The 26,130-nt window shown below is 53.4% G+C and overlaps 4 protein-coding genes across 8 annotated transcripts in view; 1 reads left to right on the plus strand and 3 right to left on the minus strand.

Moving 5' to 3' along the window:
• Positions 1–7,630, plus strand: part of RNF123 (ring finger protein 123) — a 50,940-nt gene extending 43,310 nt beyond the window's left edge. The window contains exons 36-39 of one of the 2 annotated variants that reach the window (XM_030501508.1): positions 6,259–6,401; positions 6,777–6,871; positions 6,988–7,073; positions 7,188–7,630. In XM_030501508.1, the coding sequence (XP_030357368.1) occupies positions 6,259–6,401; positions 6,777–6,871; positions 6,988–7,073; positions 7,188–7,287 (424 nt within the window). In that variant the 3' untranslated portion in view covers positions 7,288–7,630. The remainder of the gene's footprint in view (positions 1–6,258; positions 6,402–6,776; positions 6,872–6,987; positions 7,074–7,187) is intronic. The other variant, XM_030501509.1, reaches the window with a different exon arrangement.
• Positions 2,001–6,139, minus strand: AMIGO3 (adhesion molecule with Ig like domain 3). The gene has a single exon (XM_030501510.1). The coding sequence runs from the start codon at positions 4,430–4,432 to the stop codon at positions 2,906–2,908; it is 1,527 nt and encodes a 508-aa protein (XP_030357370.1). The 5' UTR covers positions 4,433–6,139; the 3' UTR covers positions 2,001–2,905.
• A 74-nt stretch (positions 7,631–7,704) lies between the features above and the next one.
• GMPPB (GDP-mannose pyrophosphorylase B) lies at positions 7,705–9,932 on the minus strand. Its single transcript, XM_030501511.1, has 7 exons — positions 9,695–9,932; positions 9,572–9,620; positions 8,761–9,062; positions 8,606–8,684; positions 8,382–8,509; positions 8,018–8,200; positions 7,705–7,893 (listed from the first exon to the last, which is right to left on the minus strand). Exons 1-7 carry the CDS (start codon positions 9,902–9,904, stop codon positions 7,762–7,764), a joined length of 1,083 nt encoding a protein of 360 aa, XP_030357371.1. The 5' UTR covers positions 9,905–9,932; the 3' UTR covers positions 7,705–7,761.
• A 242-nt stretch (positions 9,933–10,174) lies between these two features.
• IP6K1 (inositol hexakisphosphate kinase 1) overlaps positions 10,175–26,130 on the minus strand; it is a 37,881-nt gene continuing 21,925 nt past the window's right edge. For 3 of the 4 annotated variants that reach the window (XM_030501165.1, XM_030501163.1, XM_030501164.1), the window contains 5 exons: positions 19,258–19,602; positions 16,738–16,948; positions 15,946–16,130; positions 13,560–13,735; positions 10,175–12,721 (listed from right to left, as the gene is read on the minus strand). In XM_030501165.1, coding sequence (XP_030357025.1) covers positions 12,212–12,721; positions 13,560–13,735; positions 15,946–16,130; positions 16,738–16,948; positions 19,258–19,480 — 1,305 coding nt within the window. In that variant the 5' untranslated portion in view covers positions 19,481–19,602 and the 3' untranslated portion in view covers positions 10,175–12,211. The remainder of the gene's footprint in view (positions 12,722–13,559; positions 13,736–15,945; positions 16,131–16,737; positions 16,949–19,257; positions 19,603–26,130) is intronic. The other variant, XM_030501166.1, reaches the window with a different exon arrangement.

A 26,130-nucleotide genomic window follows, 5' to 3' on the forward strand; every position in this document is an offset into this window, starting at 1 on the left:
CCCAACTCCCCCCTGTCAGGGAGGCAGTGGTCTGGGCTATGTTTTTCCTTGCTGAGATGTTTTGCTTTTCAAGCTGCTTAATGAACTGCTTTGGCAGTTCGAACTGCCTTGCCTTGCTCATTGGAGCAGCAATGTGGGGTGCGGGGTCCTTCCCGAGCATCGGGAAGGTGTGAAACACAGCAGCAGGATTTTCCTGGGTAAAGGCAGTGGGGAGCCCTTGGGGGGGTAGCACTGATGCAAACCTCAAGTGTGTTGTCCCCGGCATAGTGGGGCTCAGACTTCCTGCAGGGATAGGAGTATTGCAGCAAGCCTAGAAGAACTGTCCTGGGCTTCTCCAGACTGGTGTGTCTCAAGAGGAGCCCTCAGGAGCTTTTTTACACTCCAGTTTCTGCAAGCTTCAGTCATTAGCCACAGCCAAGGATGCAGGTTTGCAGGAGCACTAATGCCTGGGAAGCTGATGTTAGCACCAGCAAGACCTACAAGGGTGACCTACAAGAGAAGAGCTCTGGGTGCTGGAGCCTGGAGCAGCACTTCACTTTTCCTTTTGGAAGAGAGTGCTGCGCTTGGATGCAGCATGTGTTCCAGCAGGGGCTTGGCGCTGTCTGGGCAGGTTCAGGCTACTCTTGGGGCAATGCCCTTATCAGGTTTGGACCTGGGCCCTGTTGGCTAGGTCTCTTTCCCAGATACTCCCAGGGCAAATTCAAACCATCCTTCCCGTGGGATCCCTGCCTGGGTGTAAAACCAGGGGATGGCATTGCCTCATCCATCCTCAAGGGACAGGGTACCACTCACGTATCCATCTGACACTGAAGCACCTCATCACCCTGCAGCAGCTTCCCAGCGTGGCCAGCTCAGCATCGCAGGCTCATCAGGAGCTGCGCACTGACAGGAGGTGACAGGCTGGCAGCGGCAGGAGCGAGGGTGCAGGCTGCGGGGCCTGTCACACCGCATCCCATCGCCTGTGCCGGCTGCCAGGCAGTGGCACAGGGCGCGTGGTACTGGGGCATGTATCACATGAGGCTGTGAGCAAGGTCGGTGTCAGGAGGGGCACTGGGAGGCTGTGGTTGTCTCAGGATAGCTGCTTTCCAAGTGCTCTTACCTCCTTGAATGGGTGAGGGGTTTCTGGCAAGTGCTTTGGGCAGGGTTGACTTTTTGCTGCGGGGGAAAAAAAAGCTGCTTGTTTCCTGGCTGAAGGAGTTGAAGGGTGGGTGCTAGCGCTGCCCTGATGCTGCAGGGATCTTCCCCTCCCACTGGTCACAGTGCTGCCAGCAGCTCTTGGGGCTGGGGTGCATGGCCATGGCAGGCTGTGGGAATGTTTGTGAAGGGTCCTGGTCCCTATTTGTGCTGCCTGGGTTGTGTCTGAGCTGTGCTCCTGCAGCAAGGTGGGCCCAGCATCCCCTGTGCTGCAGGTGACAGCCACATGCTGCTGTTCCGGCTGCGGCTGGGATAGTGGTGGCCAGCAGATGGGGGGACACCCTTATCCCTCTGCAGGACTAGGCAGGTGATATGGGGGGGCAGAGCTGCTCCTTGTGCCAGGGATGAGTGCTGGGAAAGCAGCAGAGGTGTCCAGTGAGGTGGGGGCTCCATCTGCTGAGGGCACTGAGACTCAGGGTCTCCCCAGAGTGCCTGTCCCCTGAATCTACATCCTGCTCATCCCTTTTGGGGTCTGGTTGTGCCCTTGCGTCAGTAGGTGCTGCTCCCTTCCAGCCCTCAGGCATCACTTTGCAGACCTGCCCTCCTGGGGACAAGGCACTTGATGCCTTCTTGCACCAGCGCCAGGCCACCAGCTCTGTCTCGCCACATTTAACCCCCTCACTGAGGCCACCTTCAAGCCGTTTGATGGGAACAGAGGCTGCAAAGTCTAGTGCATATCTGTGTACTGGGCCAGCAGGAGTTCAGGGCTCCCTCAGACCACCCCCAACTCCCACCGCTGTGCCCGGGGGTTGCAGGGCGGCTGCATGCTGCTGCCCTGCAAGGGCAAGGAGACACTCAGCCCAGCATGAGCTTAAAAAAATAGGCATTTTTATTTCAATGTAACTAGAGAATTACAACCCAGGAGAGAAGAGGATTACTCACATTTATCAATAGGCTTATTAGATTACTGCCTAAATAGCTGTGCTTTAGCAGCGCGTTTGTCCGCCTGAAGGAGAAGCAGTGAAGGAGGGTGGTGCATCCGAGACCTCATCGTCCTTGGTGGCATGAGGAGCTCTGAGCAATGCGGGCTGGGCGCTGTATCGCATCACCTAATCCTGCCGTGACTATTTACAGCTTCTTGGGAAGCAAAAGCTTGTGATGTTTACTTGGCTACATGGTCAGGGACTGAGCTGCATCCCTCCTGCATGGCCGCCATTGTGGAGGGGGTGCGTAACCCCCTTGTGACAGGGTCATGCTCTCCTCAGCTCCCAGGCATGGCGTATTGATGGGGATGGATGGCAGGGGCTGGAAGAGGACAGTGGCATTGCCACCCCCAGGGGCCGTGGCATGAGCAAGGTTGTTGCCCCACTCATCATGGCTATTCCTTGGTGTGGGGGTCTGTGGCAGTGGCACCATGTTTGGTTTCATGTGCCCAGGGACATGGCAGACCACCAGCCCCAGCGTCACCATTAGGGAGTTTGGCTGCCTACATGATGCGAGGGTTTCTCAGGCATGCTGGGTTCATCAGCATTGCCCTTATGCTAACAAGGCTATTGCCAGTGGCTCACACAAGGAGCCCTTGCCAGGCACTGGCATGCCCCGGCCCAAAACCCACCAGAAGCTCATGGCTGAAGCAGTTGTGGGTGATGCCGATCACCCTTGTGGGTCGCGGTCAAGCTGGGCATTCAGGGTGCCCAATAATCCTGCAGCAATAGAGGAGAACAGCTTTTGGAATGCCTCAGTGCCAGCGAGGACACTCGGCTCTGCTCCTCTATGACACAATGGGGGTGTCTGAAAAGACAGAGCTGATGGACTCTGAGTCTGACTTGAGCTGCAGGACCTTGGGGTGCCTGGGGTCGGGGAAGTCCTCACCGAGGGCCAGGCGGATCTTGCCGTTCTGTGTCTCCCTGATGGGCTCAAGGAACACCACGTGCTTGTTGGCACTGACCTTGCGGTTGGGCCCATCAGTGGCGGGGGGAGTGGTGCTGAGCATGGAGGACTGGGCGCTGCACTCCTGTGGAGGGCTGAGAGGAGGTGGTTTCTTGCAGCAGCTCAGGCAGCAGCAGGGTGTGAGATACAAGTAGATGAGCACCAGCACCAGGCTCACGATGCATCCCAGCAGGGTCGTGAGGCCGGTGCTGAAGGTCTCCCCACCCGGCTTGGGGTAGTGGACCGTCACGTTGACCTCGCACAGCCTGCTGAAGTTGTGGGGGCTGTTGATGGCCAAGCCTACATAGACCCCCGAGTGCCAGGGCTTGGCCGCTGCGATCTTCAGGCTGCCGTTGTGGTAGACTTCCAAGGAGCGGTTGCTGTTTCCTGGGTGTTTGATGGGCTCGTGGTGAGGGGAGATCCACATGTAGGTGGTGGCTGCAGCCGGCAGGCTGGTGTTGCAGGCGAGCAGGAGGGTCTGGCCCACCATCACAGGGAAGGGTGAGGGGTGCACATCTTCAGAGCCCGTTGAGCAGTTCTCAAACATGTGGTTGTATTTGAGGAACTTGATCAGGGACCGGGGCACGTTGTCAGACACCTTGCAGGTGTGTTCCTCAAAAAAATCCTTCACAGAGCTGAAACCTTGCTGCTTCCAGCGCTGGAGCATCAGGTAGAGTGGGCAGCTGCACCTGATGGGGTTATTGTGCAGGTACAAACCATTCCTGATGTTTTCGGGCAGAACTGCCAGCTGCTCCACGGGGATGCTGCTCAGGCTGTTGGAGGAAAGGTCCAGCGTGCGGAGGCTGTAGTTTCCCAGTCCCTGCACCGAGTGGAAGGGGAAAGTGGTGAGGTTGTTCCAGCTCAGGTAGACTTTCCGTAGGCCGCTCAGCTTAGCGAAGGCATTTTCATCCACTCGACTGATGTGGTTATTGTAGAGCAGCAGCTCCTCCAAGCTCACCAGCATGTCAAAGTAGTGTGTCTCCACAGCATGCAGGTGGTTGGAGGACATGTCGAGGTGCCGCAGGTAGGAGGCATTGTGGAAAGCCTGCGGAGGCAGGTCTTTAATCTGGTTGTGACTGATGTGGAGGGCCTCAAGGTGTGGGACAGCGGCCAGCCAGCGGTCATGGAGCTGGGTGAGGGCGTTGTGGCTGAGGTCCAGGGTGGTGGCAGTGGCTGGCAGCACACGGGGCACACGCTGCAGCATCTGTCGGCTGCAGCTTAGCAGGTCGGAGGTGCAGATGCAGGTAGTGGGGCAGCCACGGGGCAGTGGGGAGGCGTGGGGAGCACGGCCGTGGGCACACAGCTGGAGCAGCAGCAGGAGCTTCACCACCCATGGCCAGAGCTGGCCTGCAGGTGCCCGTGGGGACATTGTGCCAGGCAGGAGACTCTATGCAGCCCGGCAGCACAGCCAGGCTTGATAAGACAAGAAGAAATATGTCCCCCAGTCCTCCCCAATCTGCCCCTGTGCTGCCCTGCCTGGGGGCTCTACCAAGCATCCATAGGTGCCGCTTTGCACCCTGTAGAGGAGGATCCCGATTCCAGCTGTGGGGCTTGATAAGAGTTAAAGAGTGGCATCGCCCTGCCCAGTGAGGCTGCCTCGTACCTGTGCTCCAGCTGGCCGGGGGCTGTCCAGCACTGGGGTGCAGGGGGAGCCGGTGTCCAGCATCAGGGGGCTGAGCTGCTCTGCTGCTTCGGTGCTGTGTTTCGGGCTGAGCGAACGCCTCGCCTGTGTCCCTGGAGTGCCAAGTTTCTCAGGGCTCAGTGCCGCCGTGGCTCCAGCGACTGGTGAGCCCCGTCCAGCAGCCAGCTCCCTCCCGGCCAGTATCTCCTGGGAGCTGGGCTCGCAGCGGGAGCGCGGTCCTGCTCCTGCCCCTATTTACGCACTGGCGTGTGGGCTGGGCGGGATCCCATTGGTCCCAGCGCGGGGAGTGGTGGCTGCGGTGGTGGCCGTGGTCCACCCTTGTTGTCCTTCGAGCAGGCAGGGTGATGTGCAGCCAGCACCAGCCCTGCGCAGTTGCTTGTCCCCAGGGGTGCTCAGGGCCACTTCGCCGACCCTCCAGCCTCATTGATGCACAGCCACCGTCCCTCTGGGTGGAGAACGGCAACCTCAACTGGCTGTAATCTGTAAGGCAGCCGTGCCGGCTGCTCCGTGACTGCCCAGCCTCTGGGAGGACGCTGGAATAAACCCGCCCCATCATCACCTCTGGGAGACCCTCATGTCCAATCCTGCACCCAGGCTGGGAGCGGAGATGGAGGTCATCAAACACACCCCAAACACACACTGCTTAGTACCCAGTTGTGGTCCTTCCCGCTGCTCTCATCCTGCACAAGCTGGTAGGGACCCCCCCCAGCACTCCCAGCCATAGGGTGAGCCCCACAGCAGAGGGGGAGCATATGGCAAGGAAGGGGTGGTCACAGGGTGAAGAGCAAACAGGAATGTCATTACCCAGAGCCTGGGTGCGTTAGTGAGGAGCGGAAAACCAGGCTGGGGAATTGGTTTCCATTAGGGCAGCAAAAAGCTAATTTGGCGGCTGCAGCTGCTGCGCATAAGGGGCTTTTAACTCCCTGTGCCACTGGCTTCTCCCTCGTATTGCCTCCTGCCTTGGTAGCTGTGCTTGCCCCAGGGCTGGCCATGGAGCCAGCTCTGTTTCCTCACCAGGGCAGTGAACAAGCTGCAGCACCGGTGCCTGATGGAAGTGCTCACTAAGGTGACCTTCATCTGTCCTGGCTATCCCCACTGATGCTTGAAGCCAAGGAAAGCCATGACTGCTCCTTCCTGCCCTGTGGGGGCACCCACTTGCCCTAGGGGTATCTTGGTGCAGAGGTGGAGGGAGCACAGCGCCCAGCATAAGGCTGCTGTGTGGCATCTCTCTCTTTACCCTTGTTGTGCTCCAAAGCGAGGGCAGTGCTGGCTGCTTCAGCCACCCTGCAGCTCCCAGGGCTTGGCCAGGCACCGGTGCGTGAGGGCTGCAGCCTCAGCAAGTGCTGATGCACCATATCGATCCCCAGAGCCTCTGCGCAGAGGTGATGGAGGAGGACGAGGATGACTGCTGCCCTTAGCTGCGTTTGAGCCTGTACTGATGCTGCCAGGAATGGGGGGGGGGGTGTCCCTGGGCTGGGGGTGAAGCTGGGTGGTGGTTTGTGATCACAGAGGGGTTGTCCCTAGGGCAGAAGTCTGACTGTGTCCCTCCACAGGGCCGAGCGTGCGACGGCAGTGCTGCTGGCGGACCCCTGCTTCCAGCTGCGCTCCATCCAGTACCTGCTGGGCCACGCCGAGCCCTCTGCCTTGGCAGCCACTGCCCCGGCCACTGACAAGCGGCATTTCTCCCTACACACCTGTAAGTGCCAGCCCTGCGCTGGGCCCTGCGCTATGCTCACCACTGGCCATGGCTGCGATGGGCAGAGCGGGGCTGCCCCTGCGACATGTCCCAGTTCCCTTCTTTAGCACTGGGGACAGGGGTCCATGGCCCCCTTGCTGTTGCCTGGCAGTGGCACTTGGGATGGGGCTGTGTCCAGTGCCTGCTTTCAGCAGCAGTTTTGTCCCTTTGCAGTGCCCAGTGTCCCTCTTGCTGCCCCCAGCATGGGGACCCCTGTCCCCAGCACCAGGCTTCCTGCCCTGGCTGGTCCCCAAGAGCAGTTGCAGCCGTTGCCCAGCAGCCTCGGGGCACATATGTGTGTCACATTCACTCCACACATCCAGTTTGTCCCCACAGACACAGATTATATCAGTACTGAGGAGTTGGTGAAGGTGGACAAGATGCTGAGCCACCTGAGCGAGGAGTCCAAGCAGGCAGCTGCCACCACACTGGTGAGTGCCACAGCCCGCTCCCCATGCTCAGCAGCAGCCATGGCTCCTTGCAGAGCTGCCCTGGGATACAGGGCTTTTGCTGCTACTATTAACTGCCTGGTGCCCCCCCGCAACAGCCCACCAGCGAGGAAGACTTGTGCCCTATCTGCTACGCACACCCCATCTCAGCCATCTTCAGACCTTGTTCCCACAAGTCGTGCAAGTGAGTAGCTTCCATGTGTGACCCCACCACGAGGGTGACTGCCAGCCCCTGCCCCCTCCCACCGCTCTCCATGCTGTGATGGGGGAGCTCACACTATGTCCTCCTCTGTCCCAGAGCCTGCATCAACCAGCACCTGATGAACAACAAGGACTGCTTCTTCTGCAAGGCCACCATCACAGGGGTGGACGACTTCACCAAGCCAGCCAGCTCGTAGAGCTCAGCCCCACACCATGGGTTCCCTGCCACACGTTGGCTTCTCCCCAAATGTGCTGCCTAGAGCACGGGGGCTGCAGCATGGGGCTGGGGGCTGCAGGGAGGGAGAGGCTGATGGCAGGGGGGTGCAGCATTCCCCTGTCCAGCGTCTGGACTGCAGCAGCCCCCCTGCCCCATGGGCCATTCTCAGGGAGGGGAGCCTGAGGCCTCAGCTCTGCAGCAGTACTGGGAACATGCAGCAGTCCCAGGCCAGGGCAGGGGGCCAGGCTGGGCGTTCGGGCTGTTACCTTGCCCCTGGCTGGGGGCCGATTTCATGAAATGCAGCATTAAATTATTCTTCCTTATGTGGTGTCTTGAGATACGGGGAGGGAAGCCAGGCCAGCGCTGGGGAGCAAGCCAGTGCTCAGGCCACACTCAGTAGATGGAAATATAAATATTTAATCCAAGTTGGGAGTGCAGAGCCCAGTGGGGGCTGCTACATAATGATGCGCGGCTCTGGCACCGACTCAGAAATGGACTTGTGCGGCAGCACGTTGGCTCCGTTGAGGTAGAGCTCGTCGTTGACGATGACATCCTCACCCAGCACCGTCACGTTCTCCATGCGCACCTGCCCCAGAGAGGTCCTGTCACGCCTGCCCTCAGGCACCAGTGCATCCCTCCATCTGCAGCCTGAGGCAGCAGGAGTGCAAGAGCTGAGCCCCAATCTCCCACAGGGACACCCACGTCCTCACCCATTGCCCTACAGAGCAGCTCCAGCCCACGATGCAGGATTCCAGCCAGGAGTGGGAGCGAATGCGGGCCCCCTCCAGCACAGTGCAGCGCTTGATGCGCACCCCGTCCTCCACCACCACACCAGCCCCGATCGTCACGTTGGGGCCAATGACGCAGTTTGCCCCAATCTTAGCACTGGGGTCCTGGAAGGAAGAGGGGCTGCGCCGGGGCTGGGAGGACAGAGCTCTCAGCAAGGCCCACACCACCCGGACAGTGCGGGGACAGGAAGCCACAGCTCGAGGACAGCAGCAAGGACAGTGGTGGGAAGACACGGAGAGCCCGTGATGTGTGCCCAGGGCCAGCGTGCTGGGGGCTGGCACTTACCACCAGCACGTTCCCTACAACACCAGGCCCTGAGTGCAGTTTCTCGGGGTGCTGAGCCCGCAGCGCCTGCAGGTACATGCACATGCCTGTAAGGAAGTCCTTTGGCTGCCCGATGTCCATCCAGAAGCCTGTGGGAACAGGGCCATGGTGACAGCTGCCAGCATGGGGGTGGCAGTTACAGGCAAGACCTCCCCATGCTGCCTGCAGCATGTGCAGCGCCTTACCCTGCAGCTCCATGGCATAGAGCTGTCCTTCCTGCGCCATGGCAGGGAAGATCTCCTTCTCAATGGAGGTGGGGCGCAGCTGCAAGTACAGGGCGCAGGGCTGAGCCAGGGGCCTGGACCCCCAGCCCGGCCCAGCCCAGCATCCCAGCCCATACCTGGATGCGCTGCAGGATGCCAGGGCTGAAGATATAGAGTCCAGCATTGATCTTGTTGGACACGAAGACACGCGGCTTCTCCACAAAGCGGCAGATGCGGCCGGTGTCGGGCTCACTCACCACCACGCCGTACTTGGCCGGCTCTTCCACGCGGGTCACCACCAGCGAGCCCTCGCCGCCGTGATGCCGGTGGAACTGGGCCAGCGCCGCGAAGGGGAACTCACAGATCACGTCACTGTTGAGGACAAAGAAGGGCTCCCCGTCCTCGGCCAGCAGGTCTCGCGCCAGCGCCAGTGGCCCCGCTGCCCGGCCATCAGTGACACCATGGGAACAGGGTGAGCCACTGGCCAGTGCCCAGTGCCTGGCCCCACCTGTGCCCATCACAGCTCCCCAGGCCCCAGTGCCCCAAGATTCTCACTCTGTCCCACTCTCCCTGGTCCTTCCTGTGCCTGTGCTGACATCCCTGGTCCCCGTCATTCTGCCCATGCCCATCCTGGTGTACCCCTCACCCCTCTTGTCCTGCCCTTGCCCATCCTGGTGTACCCCTCACCATGTCCCAGGTCCTCCCACCCCTACCCATCTGTACCCTCCCTGCTGCCCCGCTCCCAGCATCCCCTAGCCCTACCCATACCCACACTGCTGCCCCTGATGCCCCCCTCTCCTGGTGTCCCCCTGCCAACCTCCCTGTGTCCGTTCGGTGTGGTCCCCCGCAGCCCACCCTGCTACTCCCGGACCTCCTCTGTCCTGCCTGTGCCAGCGCCAGCGCCAGTCCCAGTCCCAGTCCCAGTCCCATCCGCTGCCCGCACCCTACCTGTGCCCAGCGGCTCCTTCTCGTGGGACAGGGAGATGCGGATGCCGAGCTGCGGGCACAGTGTGAGCGGCGGGTGCGAGCCGGCTGCCGGGAGTCGGGATGGGGGATGCGGAGGACCCTTACCCGCTGCTCCTGCTCCCGCATGGCGGCGCCCAGCGCCTCCGACATGTAGCTCACGGCCAGCACCACATGGCTGACGCCCGCCTGGCGCAGGGCCTCCAGCTGGTGCAGCAGCACCGCCTTGTTGCAGAACTCCACCAGCGGCTTCGGCCGGCTCAGGGTCAGCGGCCGCAGCCGCGTCCCGAAGCCCCCCACCAGGATCAGCGCCCGCATCGCCCCGCGCCACGTCAGCACCGCGCGCCGCCACGTCACCGACACGCCCCCCGCCCGCCCCGGGTCCTGCCGCCCGCCCCGCCACCGACAGCCCGCCCCGGGTCCTACCGCCCGCCACTACTGACAGCCCGCCAGTGCCGACAGCCCGTCCCGGGTCCTACCGCCCGCCGCCGCCGGACGAGCGACGAGAAGCGGGAAGGGTACAGCCGCACCCCCAATCCTGCCCCAGCCACCCCAGCCCAGCCCCCAGGAACAGGCAGGCACGTCACACCACGGACAAAACCAGATCCTTTAATGGTTTTTGGTTCTCTGTGAAGCACAAACAGGGTGATTATTCATGTAAAAACAAACAGGGTCGAGGCTATCTATGTACAAGCTGTGCAGTCCCACTGCCGTGGTCCGAAGGGTAGGGGAGAGGCGCAGGCAGGGCCCCGGCCCTCGCTCCGCACCCTGCCCGAGCGAGGACGGGGAACCCGGCGGGAGGCCGAGGTGCCCCCCAGGAAGGGCCCTGCACCTGCCCAAGCACAGCCCACCAGGGACAAGGACATGCACAGGGTGGGCTGCGCTGGGCAACACGGCTGCTGGGAGGTACTCAAGGCACCCACAACTACAGCCCTCAGCCCACCTCACTCTGTCCAGCTACCCCTGCTCCCCAAAATCCGCATGGGCCCTGCCTGGGACGGCAGTGACTTGCAGAAGCAACGAAATAACCCAGCACAGGGCAGTGTGGTGTGAATAAAGGTCCTCAGCCAGAGCGCCAGAGAGGAGTGGTGGCTTGGGAGATAGGCAGGGGTACGGTTCAGGACAAAGCTGAGACTTCCCTTGCCCCCTTCCACACACAGTGCCGTGGACCTGTGCCTGCTGCCGCTAGCCAAGCACCGACACTTTCCAAGCAGACTGTGCACACACCGAGTCAGCACACATGCGACATGCGAGTATTCCCTAAACAAGCTTTCCTGAAGTGTAAGAACAAAACCAGACCAACCTCACCCGTACCCAGGCCACCTCTCCAGCAGCCAGGGTAACGGGAACAAACACCATGGAACAAGTCAGTGACACTAGGGAGGGAGCTCAGGGGTCCCAGCACAGAAACATGGAGTGGGAGGTGATGCAGAGCAGGGTATGGTTCGGTACCACCAGGCCACAGTATTAAACATTAATGCCCTCATCAAGGGAGGCAGTGGGTAAGACACGGGCTCAGGGAGTGAACCTGGGCAGCAGAGCACATCCCAGCTGGCTGCTTCATCTACAGACTGGTGGTTTATTTTGGGAAAGAATGACTCTGTGAAGCAAAGCTAAACAGTCAGGCCATGGCACTTGCTGCTCAGCCAGGTGCCCCCTCACCTGCCCCCCTTGAGCCCCTTAGGGAGGAGGAAGGGTGTCAGCCTTAACCGTCGGCCTCCCATTCCATCATCCCATGCAGAAGGGCCGGAGAAGAAGAGGGAAGCCTGAGGCTGGAGGGACACACACGCATAGGACCTGTGGGACCAAGGTTACAGGACAGGAAGGGTTGAAATGGTCCGAAATGCCCCGCTGCACAGCTGGGGTCACATTAACTGCTACAGATACTATTGCTAGCCCATGAGCCGAGTTCCTGCTTGGTCAGAGGTCCAGGGCAGAGTTACTCTCAGCGAGTCCCGTGCCTGCCCTGGGCTCGAGCACAACTCCAGGCGTGCAGCATTCCCTCTCGGCCACAGCTCTGCCAGGGGTTGCATTTGGTCATTTTATTTCCATGTTTGGGTTGGTTATTCACAGTGCCCAAACAGCAGAAAAAGGCAGCATCAAAAGCAAAGCCCCCTCAGCAAAACCTGGGGCAGACCTTGCAACACCAAATGCATGGACCAGCACCTGTGCTGCTCACTATCAGCCCCACAGATGCTGCCAACTTCCAAATAACTCAGGAGAATTTCAAAGGGAAGGCTCTCCCAGGGGCTCCTGAGGCAGGAAGCTCCTCATGCCACAGCTCCAGCCCCTGCAAAGAGCCCGGGCTCTCCTGCTTTCTCTTCCCTATGTCCAGGTCCTCCCTCCAGACCATACACATAAAGAGCAAAGAACCAGGACACCCAACACCTGACAGGCATCTACAGAGCCTCCTCCAGAAGACAGAGCTAGTGTGGTCGGAACCATCTGGTCGGCATGAGGAGCTCTTCCATCCTGCCTCCCCTCAGCTCTTCTATCCAAGTACATTTAAAAACAATGGAGCAATACAATTGTTTAAAACCAAAGTTCTCTGCTTTTTTCCTGTGGTAGTAGGTGGTCTTGTCTGCTCCTGCCACCATAACAAGAATAAGAGGCCATGGCCCAGGGCTACTGGTTTTCCTCACGCATCTGTTCCATGATGTTGATGAGGCTTTCCAGCCCGAACATGTAACCCATGTCGGGTCCATCATGCACAGTGGGGTCATCACGAAAGCCTTTGAACGTGCTATGTGCAAAGTCAATCATACGCACGTCCACCTTGGGCTGGGCCGAGGAGGCAGGCTCTGTGCTGCCGCCATCCTGCAGGCTCTCTGGGACAGAGCTGTCCATCCGCTTCAGGCGCATCTCTGGCCGGCGCTCCATGAACATTCCTGCCCTGCTGTCCTTCCCATCGTAAATGATGAGGAGGGAGCTGGAGTAGAAGCGGTAGGAGGCCTGTCTTTCCAAAACCGCCTTCAGGCTTCGCAGTTTGGCGAGGATAGGCTCAAAGAGGTCCTTGCGCAGCTCAATGCCGTTGTGGAGATACTGGTAGAGGGCATTGCGGAAGCCCTCAATGGAAAGACCGCGTCCATAGTACTTATTCCTGCATAAGTAATGCCCTGTGTCCAGCTGATAGACCTGGAACACCGAAAGAAACGCTCATCAAATGGGAGCAACAGGTTAAGGTCACGCACAGAGAGCCGTGAGCTGTCCTGCACTGACAGGGCAGAGGGAACTCATTCTGTCCCCACCAAGCCCAAGAGCAAGCAGGAAACAGCTCTGCCTGTCCCCTGAATCCCACAGCAGCTCAAGGGTGCATCCCACAGGCACAGCCACAATGTTTAACACTGATTGTCTCTTCCAGGACACCATCAGGCATCTCATCAGCCTGAGTGTCCCCAAGGGGCATGGCACAATAGATCCCAAAGGCTTAGAAAGCAAACAGCAACTGCTGTTGTTATGCGGCACATGATTAATGAGGGCCCCTGATTACTTCAGAGTCTGTGGGCAGAGATCTGGATTGCAAGATCCTTCCGCAGGTGGGGAAAAGAGCAACGATTGCACAACAGCACCAGCAGCAAATCCTTGTGTGCAGGGCCCAGCCACAAGAGGAGGGCAACTTTTTAACTCTCACTCCAGTACAGAAGCAAATGTCAGCAGCTGCCGGGATGGAGGGACACATCCCTCCCCAGGCACCACGATTCTAGCTGAGCAATATGCCACAAAAATAATTTTATTAGAAAACACCCTAGTTGCCTGTGAACAAAACAGCTTTGGCTAAACCAGCCCATCTCAGGAGAAGTAGGTTCCTTTGTTCTAGGCTTAGAAATAAAGACAAAAAGCAGGTCGCATGAACACTGGTGTACTTACCTGAAGTGGGAGACTAACTCAGTGCACAGCAGAAAACACTTAACTGGAAGGTCTAATGGGGCTGCAAAAAGGAACATGCAGCATGTGCAGCCTTGGGGATCCCTACCTGCATCCCACACACGCGCACGCCCAAGGTGGCAGAAGTGCTCTGTTCACACTTCTTCATCTGCCGAGCAGCCTTCTCCTCAGATGCATCATCTCCATGCTGTCTGGTCCCCATCTTCAGATCAAGTACACAGGGAAGCTTGAAGTGATGCACCACATTCTCCAAGAGAAGGAACTCTGGGAGATGCATCAAGGACAACTCACTTGCCAGAGACACCGCTCCCTGGGGCCACCACAGACAGGGACAGGCAACAAACAGACAGAACAAACTGGGAGGTGAAGAAAAGGACAAAACCCAAACAGTGGTTCCCAGGCTTTGACAGCTGGTGGAAGAAATCCACCTGGAAAGTCGAATGGCCAAGAGTAAAGCAAGGAGATCACATGCAGGGTACTGGAAACTCAGCAGGAGGAACCAACGAGCAGAACACTAGTGTCAGGAAAGACGCGGTACAGCAGTAAGAACTGCTGATACATTAAGGGAGAGCTTAAAGTCTACTGAAATTAGCAATTTAACCGTATGGATAAACAATACAATCCCCACGGACTGAAAACTCAAGGCTCAAGTAATAGCACAGTACTGTTGCTCTTGGCCTGCCCAGAACAGCAATGCTGCCCAACACACAGGAGGGGAACCAAGGAGGCTACAAAGACAGAAAACAGAACAGTAACGGGAGCCTTTAATTAGCAGCACACACAATCAGGGCACAGCACTGAGAACAAACCCAAGACAATCACTGCAGCAGCTTGTGCCAAAGGGGAGAAAAACAACCCTGAGGTTTGCCATAAGTAGCCCTGGCAGGGCACAGTTCAACATGTTATGCTGAAATGGCAACCAAAGCACAGCCAGATTAAACCTGCAAGGAAGTTCAATACTCAGAAAAATCTATCATCAGCTATGCTTGATTTTGAAAGAGGAACTTCATAAGAATAAGGAATTGTGATTAAAAGGGACAGCTAAAGGGAATTACTTCTCTGCAAGTGATGCAGGCTATTTAAAAATAAGAGCTGAAGGCTCAAAGCACCCATTTGAGAATAGGAAAAGAAAGCCCACACAGTTAAAATGGTGAAGAATACAGCTATTAAAAGTAAGTTTGTCCCTATGTGAGGAAAACAGAATCAAGCTCCAGCAGGTGAAACAAAAAAAGCCAAAACCCACAAGATGACAAGTTCAAGACAAAAGCAAGAGGACTCATTTGCAAAGGCACAGAACAAATCCACCTTAAACCATGAGGAAGCCAGCCAGACTGCCCAAAGAGGTTAAACACAAAGTACAAACGGAGCTACAGGGGAGACGGGTGGGATAGGAGGTATGAAGAGACCCCCTAAAAGACAAATAAAATTAGTATTTTGCTGCTTTATTTACTGGGGGAAAGCTATGGGGATTCCCAAGCCAGAACTCTTCTTTCTGAGCTCAAAGAATCCTCAAACTGAAATGCCAAGAGAAGGCATTGTATGGCAAACAGAAAATAAAGAGATGTGTAACTCATTTAACTCTGCCTTAATTAATACCAGGAGACAGTGGGGCTACCACAGCACTAAGCTACACTGATCTGGGGAACTATAAACTAGCCTGACTTGTCTTAGAGCCAAAGTTGCCAGCACAGTACTTTTGTGTGGAGATCTGCTCTGTTGCACAAGCGAGCCACAAAAGTGAGATGAGAAATCTGCTCCAAGTACTAGTTACTCAAGGCTGCAAAAATGAGGAACTACTGTCCACAAGGATCTTATGAGACTGACTTGGCCATTAAACGGGCAGGCAAAATCCACTAAAGTTTACATGCAAGATGATAAACATATGGAGAAAAATATTCATGCATAAAGCAGTGTTTTTGAGACTATTACCAGTCAGGAATGGGATCCTAGGGTAATAAAATCGTACTTGGAAAAGAGAGTGTGTCAGGAATTATGAGGGGGAAGAGACACAATAGCATTAAACAACAGTGGAAATCTCTGGCTCAAGTGCACCTTCTGTATTGTGTGCAGTTCCGGTCACTGTCTCCAGAAGGACACAGTTCAGCTGGAAGAGACTCAAAAAAGGTGACAAGGACATAGTTCCCTCTTAAGGGATTACTGAACAGCACAGACCTGCATCTGCTGCCAACATGAAAAACTACAGTTCAAAACACAAGCCAACAAAGAGAAGGACCAGAGAAGAAAGAAAATGTGGGATCTAGTCAGAAATATAGCTTCTCTGAGCATCAGCGTCAGACACATGCCACTGTATGGGAAGCAGAAAGGAACAGTAAAAAGAAACTCATAACATCTTTGGTTGTGTGAAGGATAGGAAACCCAAAGGAAATGCACGCCTAGCTGCCTCAGGCACAAACATGTAAGGTCAGGGCAGCAGCAGCAACCCAACACGCTTAGTTCTGCTTCCCAAAGGATACTGTAGAGTTTTCGGTCCTTGGACTCTGACCGCATGCGGCTCAGCTGCTGCTTATGACAGCGCAGGCTCCAGGGGTTATAGCTGATCTTTTCAGAGCTCAGACCACTGTTCCCATCCAACATCTGAAATGGAACATCTGAATGGATGTGCAGGTCCACCCTGGGACTCTTTGTTTCCTGGATGCTGCTGGTATAAAGACAGAACAAACTCGCCTGTTAGAATCCACATTGTCCAGATACCTGCGAGTGTCACATCCTCCCCTTGCACACAACTATCTCCTATTCCTTCCTTCTCCAGCCACAAGCTTCACACAGTTCAAACCTTCTTAACAGCAAATCTTCACTAATACCCTGGGCTGTGGACTCACACTCAAGGATCTGGTCTAACATCTCTGCTAGGTTTTATTGTAATGGATAGAGTAACAGGAACATTTGTTTCTCAGGGAGCTCTGCCTGCTGTGAAGGTAGAGACCCATATTCAAATTACCCCTGGAAGAAACCTCTGGGTTAATAACCAGGTGGACTAAAGAGTGTTTGAACCTGCTCCACATACTTTCGTTCCACATCCACAGGGTTATCCTGTCAGAAGCATTTCATGTGGATGAGTTCATCCTGAACCCAGCAGAACTCCTGACACAGTCTGCAGTGCCCCAGTGTGCCAAGCAAGCAAGTGCAAGACAGCCTGGGCACTCTATGGAAGTGAAAAACACCCTCAACAAAAGGAGCACCAGAGCTGAAAGGGGAAGAGAGATTTCTCCACTCAGCATGTTGTCACTGGACCCTCCAAATTTTACCTTTCAGTGCTGTCACTGGCCAGGCCAGGCCTCTCCTCCTTGTGCTCAGTGCCACTGCTTGATCTGTGAAGACTCCGACGCGAGTGCTTGCGTCGTGGCTGGTCCCTCTCTGGCATGTCGTCCTGCTCCACAGCCTCATTCTCCACATAGGGATAGGCCACCAGGTTAATGTAACCATCGCTGTCCCCCTCAAAACAGACAGATACCACACCTGCCAAACAGAAGTGGCATGTCAGTTCTGTTTCTCTGGGCAAGGAATACACAACCGCTAGCACCCAAATGTTCAACAGAAAAGAGGAAAGTGTAGCTCACAGAGCAGCAAAGCAGATCCAGAGCAACATAAAGGAGGTTTTAAGACTGTAAGAACCCAAATGTTGTTAAGCACAGCACAGAGGAGAAATCTCACAAAAAGTGCTCTGAGCTGCTACCTGAGCAGTCAGTCAGTAGCAGCAGGGGAAGCTCTGCTACCACCGGAAATGAAGGACAAAAGCGCAGCTGGTAGACTGAGGGGTGTGATTATTTCCTTCCGTTCAGTCTTGCAGCAAATGTCATCAAACTGGAGAAAGTCAAGAACAGTCTACCAAGATGTTGAGGGGGGCAAAGCATACAAAATATATATAGTTCATTTGAGCAAGAATCTATGTCTAGAAGCACTCCTGCTGTTGACAAGGACATCACTGGCCAAAGAGCAATGTCCTTGCTTTATCTTTCTCTGCTAAAGGAGCTCTCCAGTATCTAAACTATGAAGCACAGAGCTCTCAGGCTGAGGTGACACTTGCCGCTCTTATCACAAGTCAGCCAATCTCACAGAAAAGGGATATACAATGTCCCAGGACTTCCAGCAATAAAACCAGGAGGATATGGAAGTAAAACCACCTCAGCCAGGTGCAGGCAAGCAGGACCATTTGTGTCCTGTGCAGTTTTACCTTCTTGAAGGCTCCTGGAAAGCACCACAATCCAAGGCAAGGTATCAATCTTTCACAGCACAGACTCTGAATATATCTACTTGGCCAGCCAGAGAGCAAAACAGCTGGCACACTTCTAGTTAGGGCTGACATCTTCATCTTCAGGACCACCCCTAGCCCTGAAAATGAGGCTACCATTCCATCTCCTAACTTGCAATGACAAAAATCCTTCACTAGCTTGTGAAGCACTGAAAGCTGCTAGGAGTATCAGACGCTAGATGGACTGATTCAAACAATTCATCACAAAAGCTTGCACTGCTCGGATGATGCAGGCCGTGATGTTACTGTCCTTCCTTTTCCCTTATCTGCACACGACAATGCTGACAAGGTTCAGGTGGCTCAACACAACTTCAGAGCAGTTTGGGACTCCAGCATGTCACTACATATATTCCACTCTAAGTGCTCTGGCTCCCTGGATATGGACATCTCCATGAAAGGGCAATCTGACAGTAAGATCTGAGTGCTCAGACAGGAAGTATCATCCCCAATCTTCCTCTCCCCTCCAGACCAGTAGGATCGACTTCTGGGACTATCAGGAAACTGCATGGGACTCTCAGATGAAGTCCCACACTGGGGTGGAGGTGCACATCCTGTGCCTTTAGGCTACCAGGAAGTATCTGACTTCAAGACGACAGATCTCCATCTGGACTATCAACTTCATCAGTTTTAAATACATCTCTCAAGAAAAGCCTGCCATCATATTGATTTTAGTCACTACACAGGCTTCAGCTGAGGTTTCCAATGGGTCACTAGAGCACCATACGGCCCCAGAGTGGTTTGAGGGTACAAGAGGACCCATCTGTTGGAGGCTTTCATTCATGGCCTGCACGCAGACACAGGTAAGTAAGCTGACACTGCTCTGAGACCCTTAGGCTGCAACCAGATCAAATGGCAGGACCCTGAACAGGTGGTGGTCCCAGCAAAGCACTGTCTGCCCCAGCAACACGTGATGACAAAGAAGCAAAGGCAATAGGAACACTGAGTCCCCCACAAGGATGCCTGCCAGTGTCATCATCTGAAAGACACAGACGAGCTCCCAATCTCCCACAGTGATACAGACACTGGAAAATTCCATTCCCTCGAAGTGACTGGGGACAAGGCTTCACCTCAGCATTGGGAAAGCAATGCTTCCTGCTTCAGCAGCTTTCTGATACATGTCCATAAAAGAGATGGGATGAGGAAGCAGTAAATTACGGGACTGGAATGTGCCAATGCTCGGTATATGATCTAACTTCATTTGCTCAAGGTCAAGGCTGTAATTGACAGAAACTTGGTAGTAAAATTACTTCAGTTACACACCCACAACCTTAAGCTTCAGACTATAACTGTCATGCTGCACAGAGTCTAGAAAGAGACGCACGCTGATCTCTGCATGCCCATAGAAAAAGGCTTTTTCCTGTCCATGTGCTCCTACCAAATTGCTAGCCTAAAAAGAGAATTAAAACCAACAAATAAAGTGACACCAAAAGACAGCAAGACATCAGCAGCTGCAGGGAAACAAGAGGGCAGGTTCCTGACACATGTAACTGCATTCTAGAATGACAACAGGCCTCACCTTTGTACTCAGGTGTGAACTCCTTCATTTCTGGGGGCAGAGATTCATAGAAGCGCTGTTCTCTGGTAATGAGGGGCTTGCAGACAGTGTGGTCGTCGTAGCGCATCATGCTGCTGTGGCCACCCACCTGGTGAATGAAAGGCTCCAGCAGGACCCCCCGGTCTCCGGATCGAGTGGCATTCTTGCCATACTTGCCCACTTCCATGGTTTGACAAACACACATTGCGTTGAGCACCAGTTGCACTCTTGGAGCATGGGGAGAGCCACATGGGCTGGGAGGGTGGCTCAGCAGTGGTCAGGCAGACACAGGGGGGAAATCCTGGCAATTTGCTCCCTTACAGTGACCTGAAAAAGCAAAGGAGATTCCTGTGAAGAGAGGACCACTTGTGTTCACCCTCCTGTTGGCTCAGAAAAGGTTTTTGTATTTATTCATATCCATAACTATTCTTCTTCTGTTCTCTGTTTACATCACACTTGTTCCAGCATGCTCTTCACCACCACTTTAATCCTACAGGTAAACACACGCTCATTTGGAGGCAGTCTCATCTAGAGCTTCTCCAGTAGTGTTGATAAGAGGAGATACGAGTATTCTGACCCTCCCATCTGTAGAAAAATACTATTTCTTTCCTCTAGTTCATCTTATCAGTACGGCAACATGATAGCGGGGCACAAACCACAAGCTACAGCACAATTAAAACCAAGCTCACACCTGTCTGTAACAGAGACAGTCCCAAGCAAAACAAAGATTTCAAGAATCCGAATTCCACACCTTGTGCTTCTGCATTTTTAACATCTGAAAAACTAAATAACGATTCTCTCCTTTATTACTCTAAGCCTTTTAGGACAACAACTATTTCTGGATATTCACAGCACCTACATGCACAACAGGTCCCTGATCTCTAGAGGCAGGCAAGAGAGATCACTAAATCCAAATGAGATTAGAAGTGCTTTGGAGAAGACAGATGCTCTTTTAATGTTTGCAGAGTGCCCAACGCAGCCATGGGATGATGGAAAAGTAAAGCCGTGCAAACTCTCTCCTGATGACTTTCCCTTTCCAGCTTAGATCGTAGCTGCTCCTGAGGCTGCTGGGGAAACCACCACGGGATTTCCTCACAATGATGAGTTATCCAGTCTCTGGTACAAGAACCATATGGGGACTACAGTTTCTGTGAATTCATCAAATTTCCAGTTTCTTGGCATAGCCACAAGCGAGGGCAGTAATTAAGAGGGATCCTGGAGGCCTGGACAAGGGATGCGGTTCACACTGTTCCTCATCTGGCCACGGGATGTCTCCGCAGCTACACAGCACTGCCAGGCTGGAAGTTCTGCATGAAGACGGGCTCTTCTCCCTCCCTTCAATTCAATCATGCAGGAGATACAGTTCAAGAGATTCAAAAGTAGCAGCGATACTTCCCAGCATGTTTAACCCAATCTAACCCCAAAACTCCCTGCAACAGGACAAGGCTTCTCCCACCCTGTCTGCATGTCCCCGCTCGCTCCCTCGCGCTGGGGTTTGGAATAGTACGAGTGTATGAACATTTGAGTTGAATCATCTCACTGAGCTGATGGAAAACATTTCCTTTTGTGGTTACATGACTGCACAACTAGACCCTGTGTAAAGGGAATAATGGGAATATTTAGCTGGCTTTCACAGGAGGAGAGGGAGTGGGGGCGAGGAGGGAAACAAAAACACCAACACCACAGATGGTCCCTCTCTAGCAACTCGGATCAGTTTCTTCAAGGTATCCTTCAAAGCCTCTGTCTCCTAAACTCAACTCGGAGCCTAAGTTGTATCACAAAGACAAAAACATGCTGTGGATCTCTCTCCTCCCTCTTATCTGCTTTATCAACAACAAGAAATTTCAGCAGCAGAGGCTTGCTTACATCATACATGGTTTAGTTTGGTTTAATGGTAGTTAATATCTGAGAACAAGCAAGGTGCCAGCATCTGCAACAGATCAGCACTCCAGATTTCAGATGAATGCTTTACAGATTTACATCTCCCCTGCCTGTCACAGCTGTGTCTTGGATTCGACTTCTTTTATTTTGCTAATGACTAAAGCAGAGTTTTCAGTTACTGCAAACAATATAGGGGACAAGTTTAACTTCTCACATTCCTGTAGTTTGAACTTCATGAGACAAGAGAAGATTCATATGTGCAATACCAGCAGTTGCCATATTCAGAATATATGATGCTCAGGTCTGATACTAGTCCCAGTTTTCACTGAAAGCCAATCACAAAATCTCAGGGTCCCAGTTTGATCAGTGACAGAAGGAAGTACTATTATCCATACTTCAGAGAAGGGGGATTATCTAAGCAGACTCATTAGCTTCAGAGACCTTCACTAAGATGGAGATTACAAGCACTCAGGCAGACACACACCCCCCCAGCATGTTCTCACAGTTAGGAGTGCCTCACCTATGGGCTACAAGCAGATGCTGGCCATGAGAGCAAGAGATTTCAACCCTTCGCCTACTTTCAGTAGCCTTCCTTCCTAAAGGTGGGTAAAACCCAAGCACACACCACCTGAATTATTCTGAGGACAGCAGCCACTCACTCTGCAGAGTCCCTTAGGCCTTCTCCACTGCATGGCCTAAAGGTATCTGTGAGACGGCTTCTGGGAAAGTGGCAGTGAAAGCAGGCTACAGCCCCCAAGAATTGTCTTGGGCTCACGGCCAAGTTGCCCACAGCCCCCAAGAAAACCCAACATGACAAGTTTGGGATGTGCAGGCAGAGCTGAGAGGGAGTGACAGCCACAAAACACCACATGCCGTGGCTGTGACACAAAAGAAGGAGCCAGGCACCAGGTGGGGAGAGTCTAAACCCAGTTACTACCGTTCTATGTATTCATCCACATGTTCTAAAGAAAACAGTGATACAGCCAGTATTTTCCCACATACAAGCAAGCATAAGAAAAAGTACTTTTGGGCAAGTAGCATTTCAGAGACAACATTTTTAAAAGGGAAGCTAGCTACAGGACTTGAGAAACAGACACTTTATAGCTCAGATACAGCTTAGTGTTTTCCATCAGACTAACTCAAAGTAAAGGGTTATTACTAAACATGGACACTATCCACAATTACAGAGGAATCCCAGCAGTCTCAAACAAATATAAAGTAGAAATTATTTGAAGGCCTAAATATTACTCATCCTTCCCCTGTTAAACAAAGGCACGGGTTCAACTATTTTAGCTGGCTTATAAAACTCAGAGTTCTTCCAATCATACTGTAAAATGCAGTGAACAATTCACACAACAGCTTGAGGGAGACCAGTTTATGGAAGCAGATCCTCCAACACTGCTGCTATAGCTCAAACAGAAGTAAAACATGGAGGCCAGTTTAGCATCCTCCCTTCCAACAGACTGATCTATAGTTAGCAAGACAGATCACCCATAAAGGCAGACTTGCAGGAGGTGGGGTGAAGTTTAGGAGCAGTTATCAGTGACTACAGAAGGACATACCACATCCCGTGCTCTGTTATCTTCACCAGTGAAAAACTCCTGTACTGGAAGAGACGTTATTAATATACATTTAAGTCTGGATGCCTGTCTGTCAGTATATCTGCTCCAAAATTTAACTGCATACTTCACTGTTCAGACACTTTTTAACAGGATGGGCATAAAGAGCAGCAATAAGCTGTATTTTCTTGTTGTGATGCACAAAATACTTTCAAACAGAAGTCAGGAAGACACAAACTCTGCTCTTCCTAACCATCAAGTGGGGTAAACCCTGTCCCCACCACCACCATTACCCTTAAGCAGGGAATATGCCCCTCCACAGAAACAAACAGTGCTGTGCTCTTGAATACCCACAGCACTCTTAAACATTACTGAACCTTAGCTGAAGACTTCCCCTGTCTTACCAGACCACCACCTGAACCAAGGAACAGAGATGTCGTCTTCGATGGTGTAACTTCAGGTGCAGGGAAACTAGCCTCACAGGTCACCACACACTTGAGAGGTGGGGGCAGCGAGCTGCACTGCAATGGGTGTGAGAATTATTGCAGACCACACCACGATGCTGATGTCCCCACTCTATATAAGCAGTCTTGTACAGTGGCAATGCTTCATGACTCGCTAGTAAATCTATTTTCCAAAATAAATAGAACTAACATTTAAAATTGTGATGACTACACAGCAAGAAAGCTGACTGCATTAAGAACTGTTGACTCACACCTTTGCTGTAAGCAGCTTACACGTCCATCTTTCCAGCATCGCTTTGCTGTGGGCTCCTAGGATATAGCCAGCCCTCAGGACCTGCGGTGCTGAAGAACAAGGCAGATGGCCACTGATGATTCTGGAGCTGGGCCACAGGCAAAGAATAAATACTGACCTCAATGCCACGCTGACAGAAGCTAGACTTTCCCTTAATAACCTCAAAGCAGCCAGAACCAAACAAGAACAAGAACACAAGATACCAGTATATACCAGGCAAGAGGACTACAGCATTTGGCCAATGGGTAACTGGTGACTGCTGCTTGTGAGCTAGATGTGTTAGCAAAGAGAAGCGGCAGCTACATCCATGCTGAAAAGCTTGGTGTTTTCTCGTCACGCTGGACTGGGCGACAACTTCTACCGAAGAAAACCCAGTCTAAGAAAATAAAGCATCTCCCACTGTGTTGTGAGATCACCTTCCCAACACAAAAGCTGATTCTCAGGCCTGAGACATGTCTGTCTAGTCAGCAGAGAATGGAGATGACCCTTGGAGTCCTTGGACCCTTGGGCAGAGAACAAACTCTCCAAGAACCTGCAGCAACATTTAGGATGTAACCAGAAACATTTGGTCAGCATGGTATGCAGGAAGCTGCAAACCTTCCCAGCCTGCTTGAGCACACAGCTTTGAATCCTGAGCCTTCCCCTGCATCTTGTCCGGTGTTTGAACTATTACCAAATACAGCCCTTTTTGGATACACTGCCCTCACCAAGGCAAGCGCGGCTCTTCAGATCAAGGCCAGATAGCAGAATACAACCCACATGCATGCATCAGAAGTGAAAGAGAAGTCTTAGGAAAAGCCACTGAAGAATGCCAGCTGAGGAAGAGAATGCCAACAGTGAGGCTGGTGCAGGAACTGCAGCAAGGCAGGCCACGGAGAGGACAGCAGCCGTAGGTGTGCTCCACTCTGCAGTGAGCTGAACAGCAGCAGCACACTTCCTCCACCAACACATTTCCTGCCTCTACAACAGGGCACAAACGCACTGAGTGCTGAAGTGTGCACAAGGAAAGAGCCTAATCTAAGACCATACCTACAGAAAGGACCACATGGAAAATAAGATCATAATAGAAGACCTTACACACACCCTATCTCCTAGAGATCCGAAGGAAGACTGTGTGCTGGTTTTTGCTAGGATTTGAGTTAATTTTCTTCATAGTAGCTAGGATGGGACCTGTTTTGGATTTGTGCTGGAAACAGTGTTGATAATTCAGAGATGTTTTGGCTACTGCTGAGCAGTGCTTACACAGCATCAAAGCCTTTTCTGCTCCTCACCCTACCAACAAGGAGGCTGGGGGTGCACAAGGAGTTGGGAGGGGACACAGCTGACTCCAACTGACCCAAGGGATATTCCACAGCATAGGACATCATGCTCAGCATACAAAGCTGGGGGGGGGGGGGGGGGGGGCAAAGAAGGAAGTGGGGGATGCTGGGAGTGATGGCACTTGTCTTCCCAAGTCACCTTTAAACATGATGGAGCCCTGCTTTCCTTGGAGATGGCTGAACAGCTGCCTGCCCGTGGAAAGTGGTGAATTAACTCCTTATTTTGCTTTGCTTGTGCATGTGGCTTTTGCTTTCCCTATTAAACTGCCTTTACCCACAAGTTTTCTCACTTTTACCCTTCTGATTCTCTCCCCCATCCCACTGGGGGAATGTGCAAGTGGCAGCTTGGGGCTGAGATGCCAGCTGGGGTTAAACCACAGCAGGCTATCTGTGCCATACTTCTATCACATTAAATCACTAAATCACAAAGCTTTGGCACTTCTGCCAGTAGCCTGTGAGACCAAGAATGTTCTCCTCTTCCTAAGAAAGGAGCGGAAGCTAAGCCTTTTCAGCTCTTTCTGAAGAAAGAGAGGCTGAGCTACGTACTTTTAACTATGGCTGGAATGCCTAAACCACTCGTTAAAAACCAGTGCCTGGATGTGGGGTTAAAGAAGGCTTTTTCTTAGAAGCCAGATTAGCAGGAATTGCAAAGGCCCTTCTGCTGTCACCTACTCACAAACCATGGCACACTTTCAAGGAGGGATGAGGTACTTCAAGTCCTTGTTAGGGATCTAGACCCAGAGCACAGACACCACCTGTTTTCTCACGCTGGCACAGAGGTAGCTGCTTTTTTTTAAACCAAGCCTTAGTGCACAACAGGGAACGCCTGTCACATCTAGCAACATGTGGAGCTGGTGCTCTACAGTGCTCCGTGAACATCTGTCATGCAGCTGTCTGCAAGTGAGGGTAAACCAAAGCCGGGACTCAAACAGCACAAACAGCCTCTTCCAGCTTGTATTCCTGTTTGGCCTGATGCTGGAAAAGCTAGCACTACTGCAGTAACAACAGGCTGGGGAGCAGGAGAGGACTGCACGTAACAAGAATGATACAAGCTGATTTAATTCCCCTGCTGCTCTTTTCTCCAGGCTTCCCCTTCTTCACTGAAGAAATGCAATGCATTGGCAGGAGGGCAGAGGCTGCCTGCGAACCTGCCAGTCCTTGTCATTACTCTCAGTGTCACTGCAAAGGGGAGACTGGAGCAAGATCCAGCCCTGGTCCAGTCATCACTGCTCCTTCCTCTCCGGAGCTGCTAAATCCTGCTGCACCTCACCACAAATATACCCTGCATTGGTAGTAAGGGCACCTTCCTTTGCTGTTCAGAAGCACTGGCTTCAGTCCAA

The sequence above is a fragment of the Strigops habroptila genome, chromosome 11 (assembly GCF_004027225.2).
Source record: "Strigops habroptila isolate Jane chromosome 11, bStrHab1.2.pri, whole genome shotgun sequence".
Classification (NCBI taxonomy): domain Eukaryota; kingdom Metazoa; phylum Chordata; class Aves; order Psittaciformes; family Psittacidae; genus Strigops; species Strigops habroptila.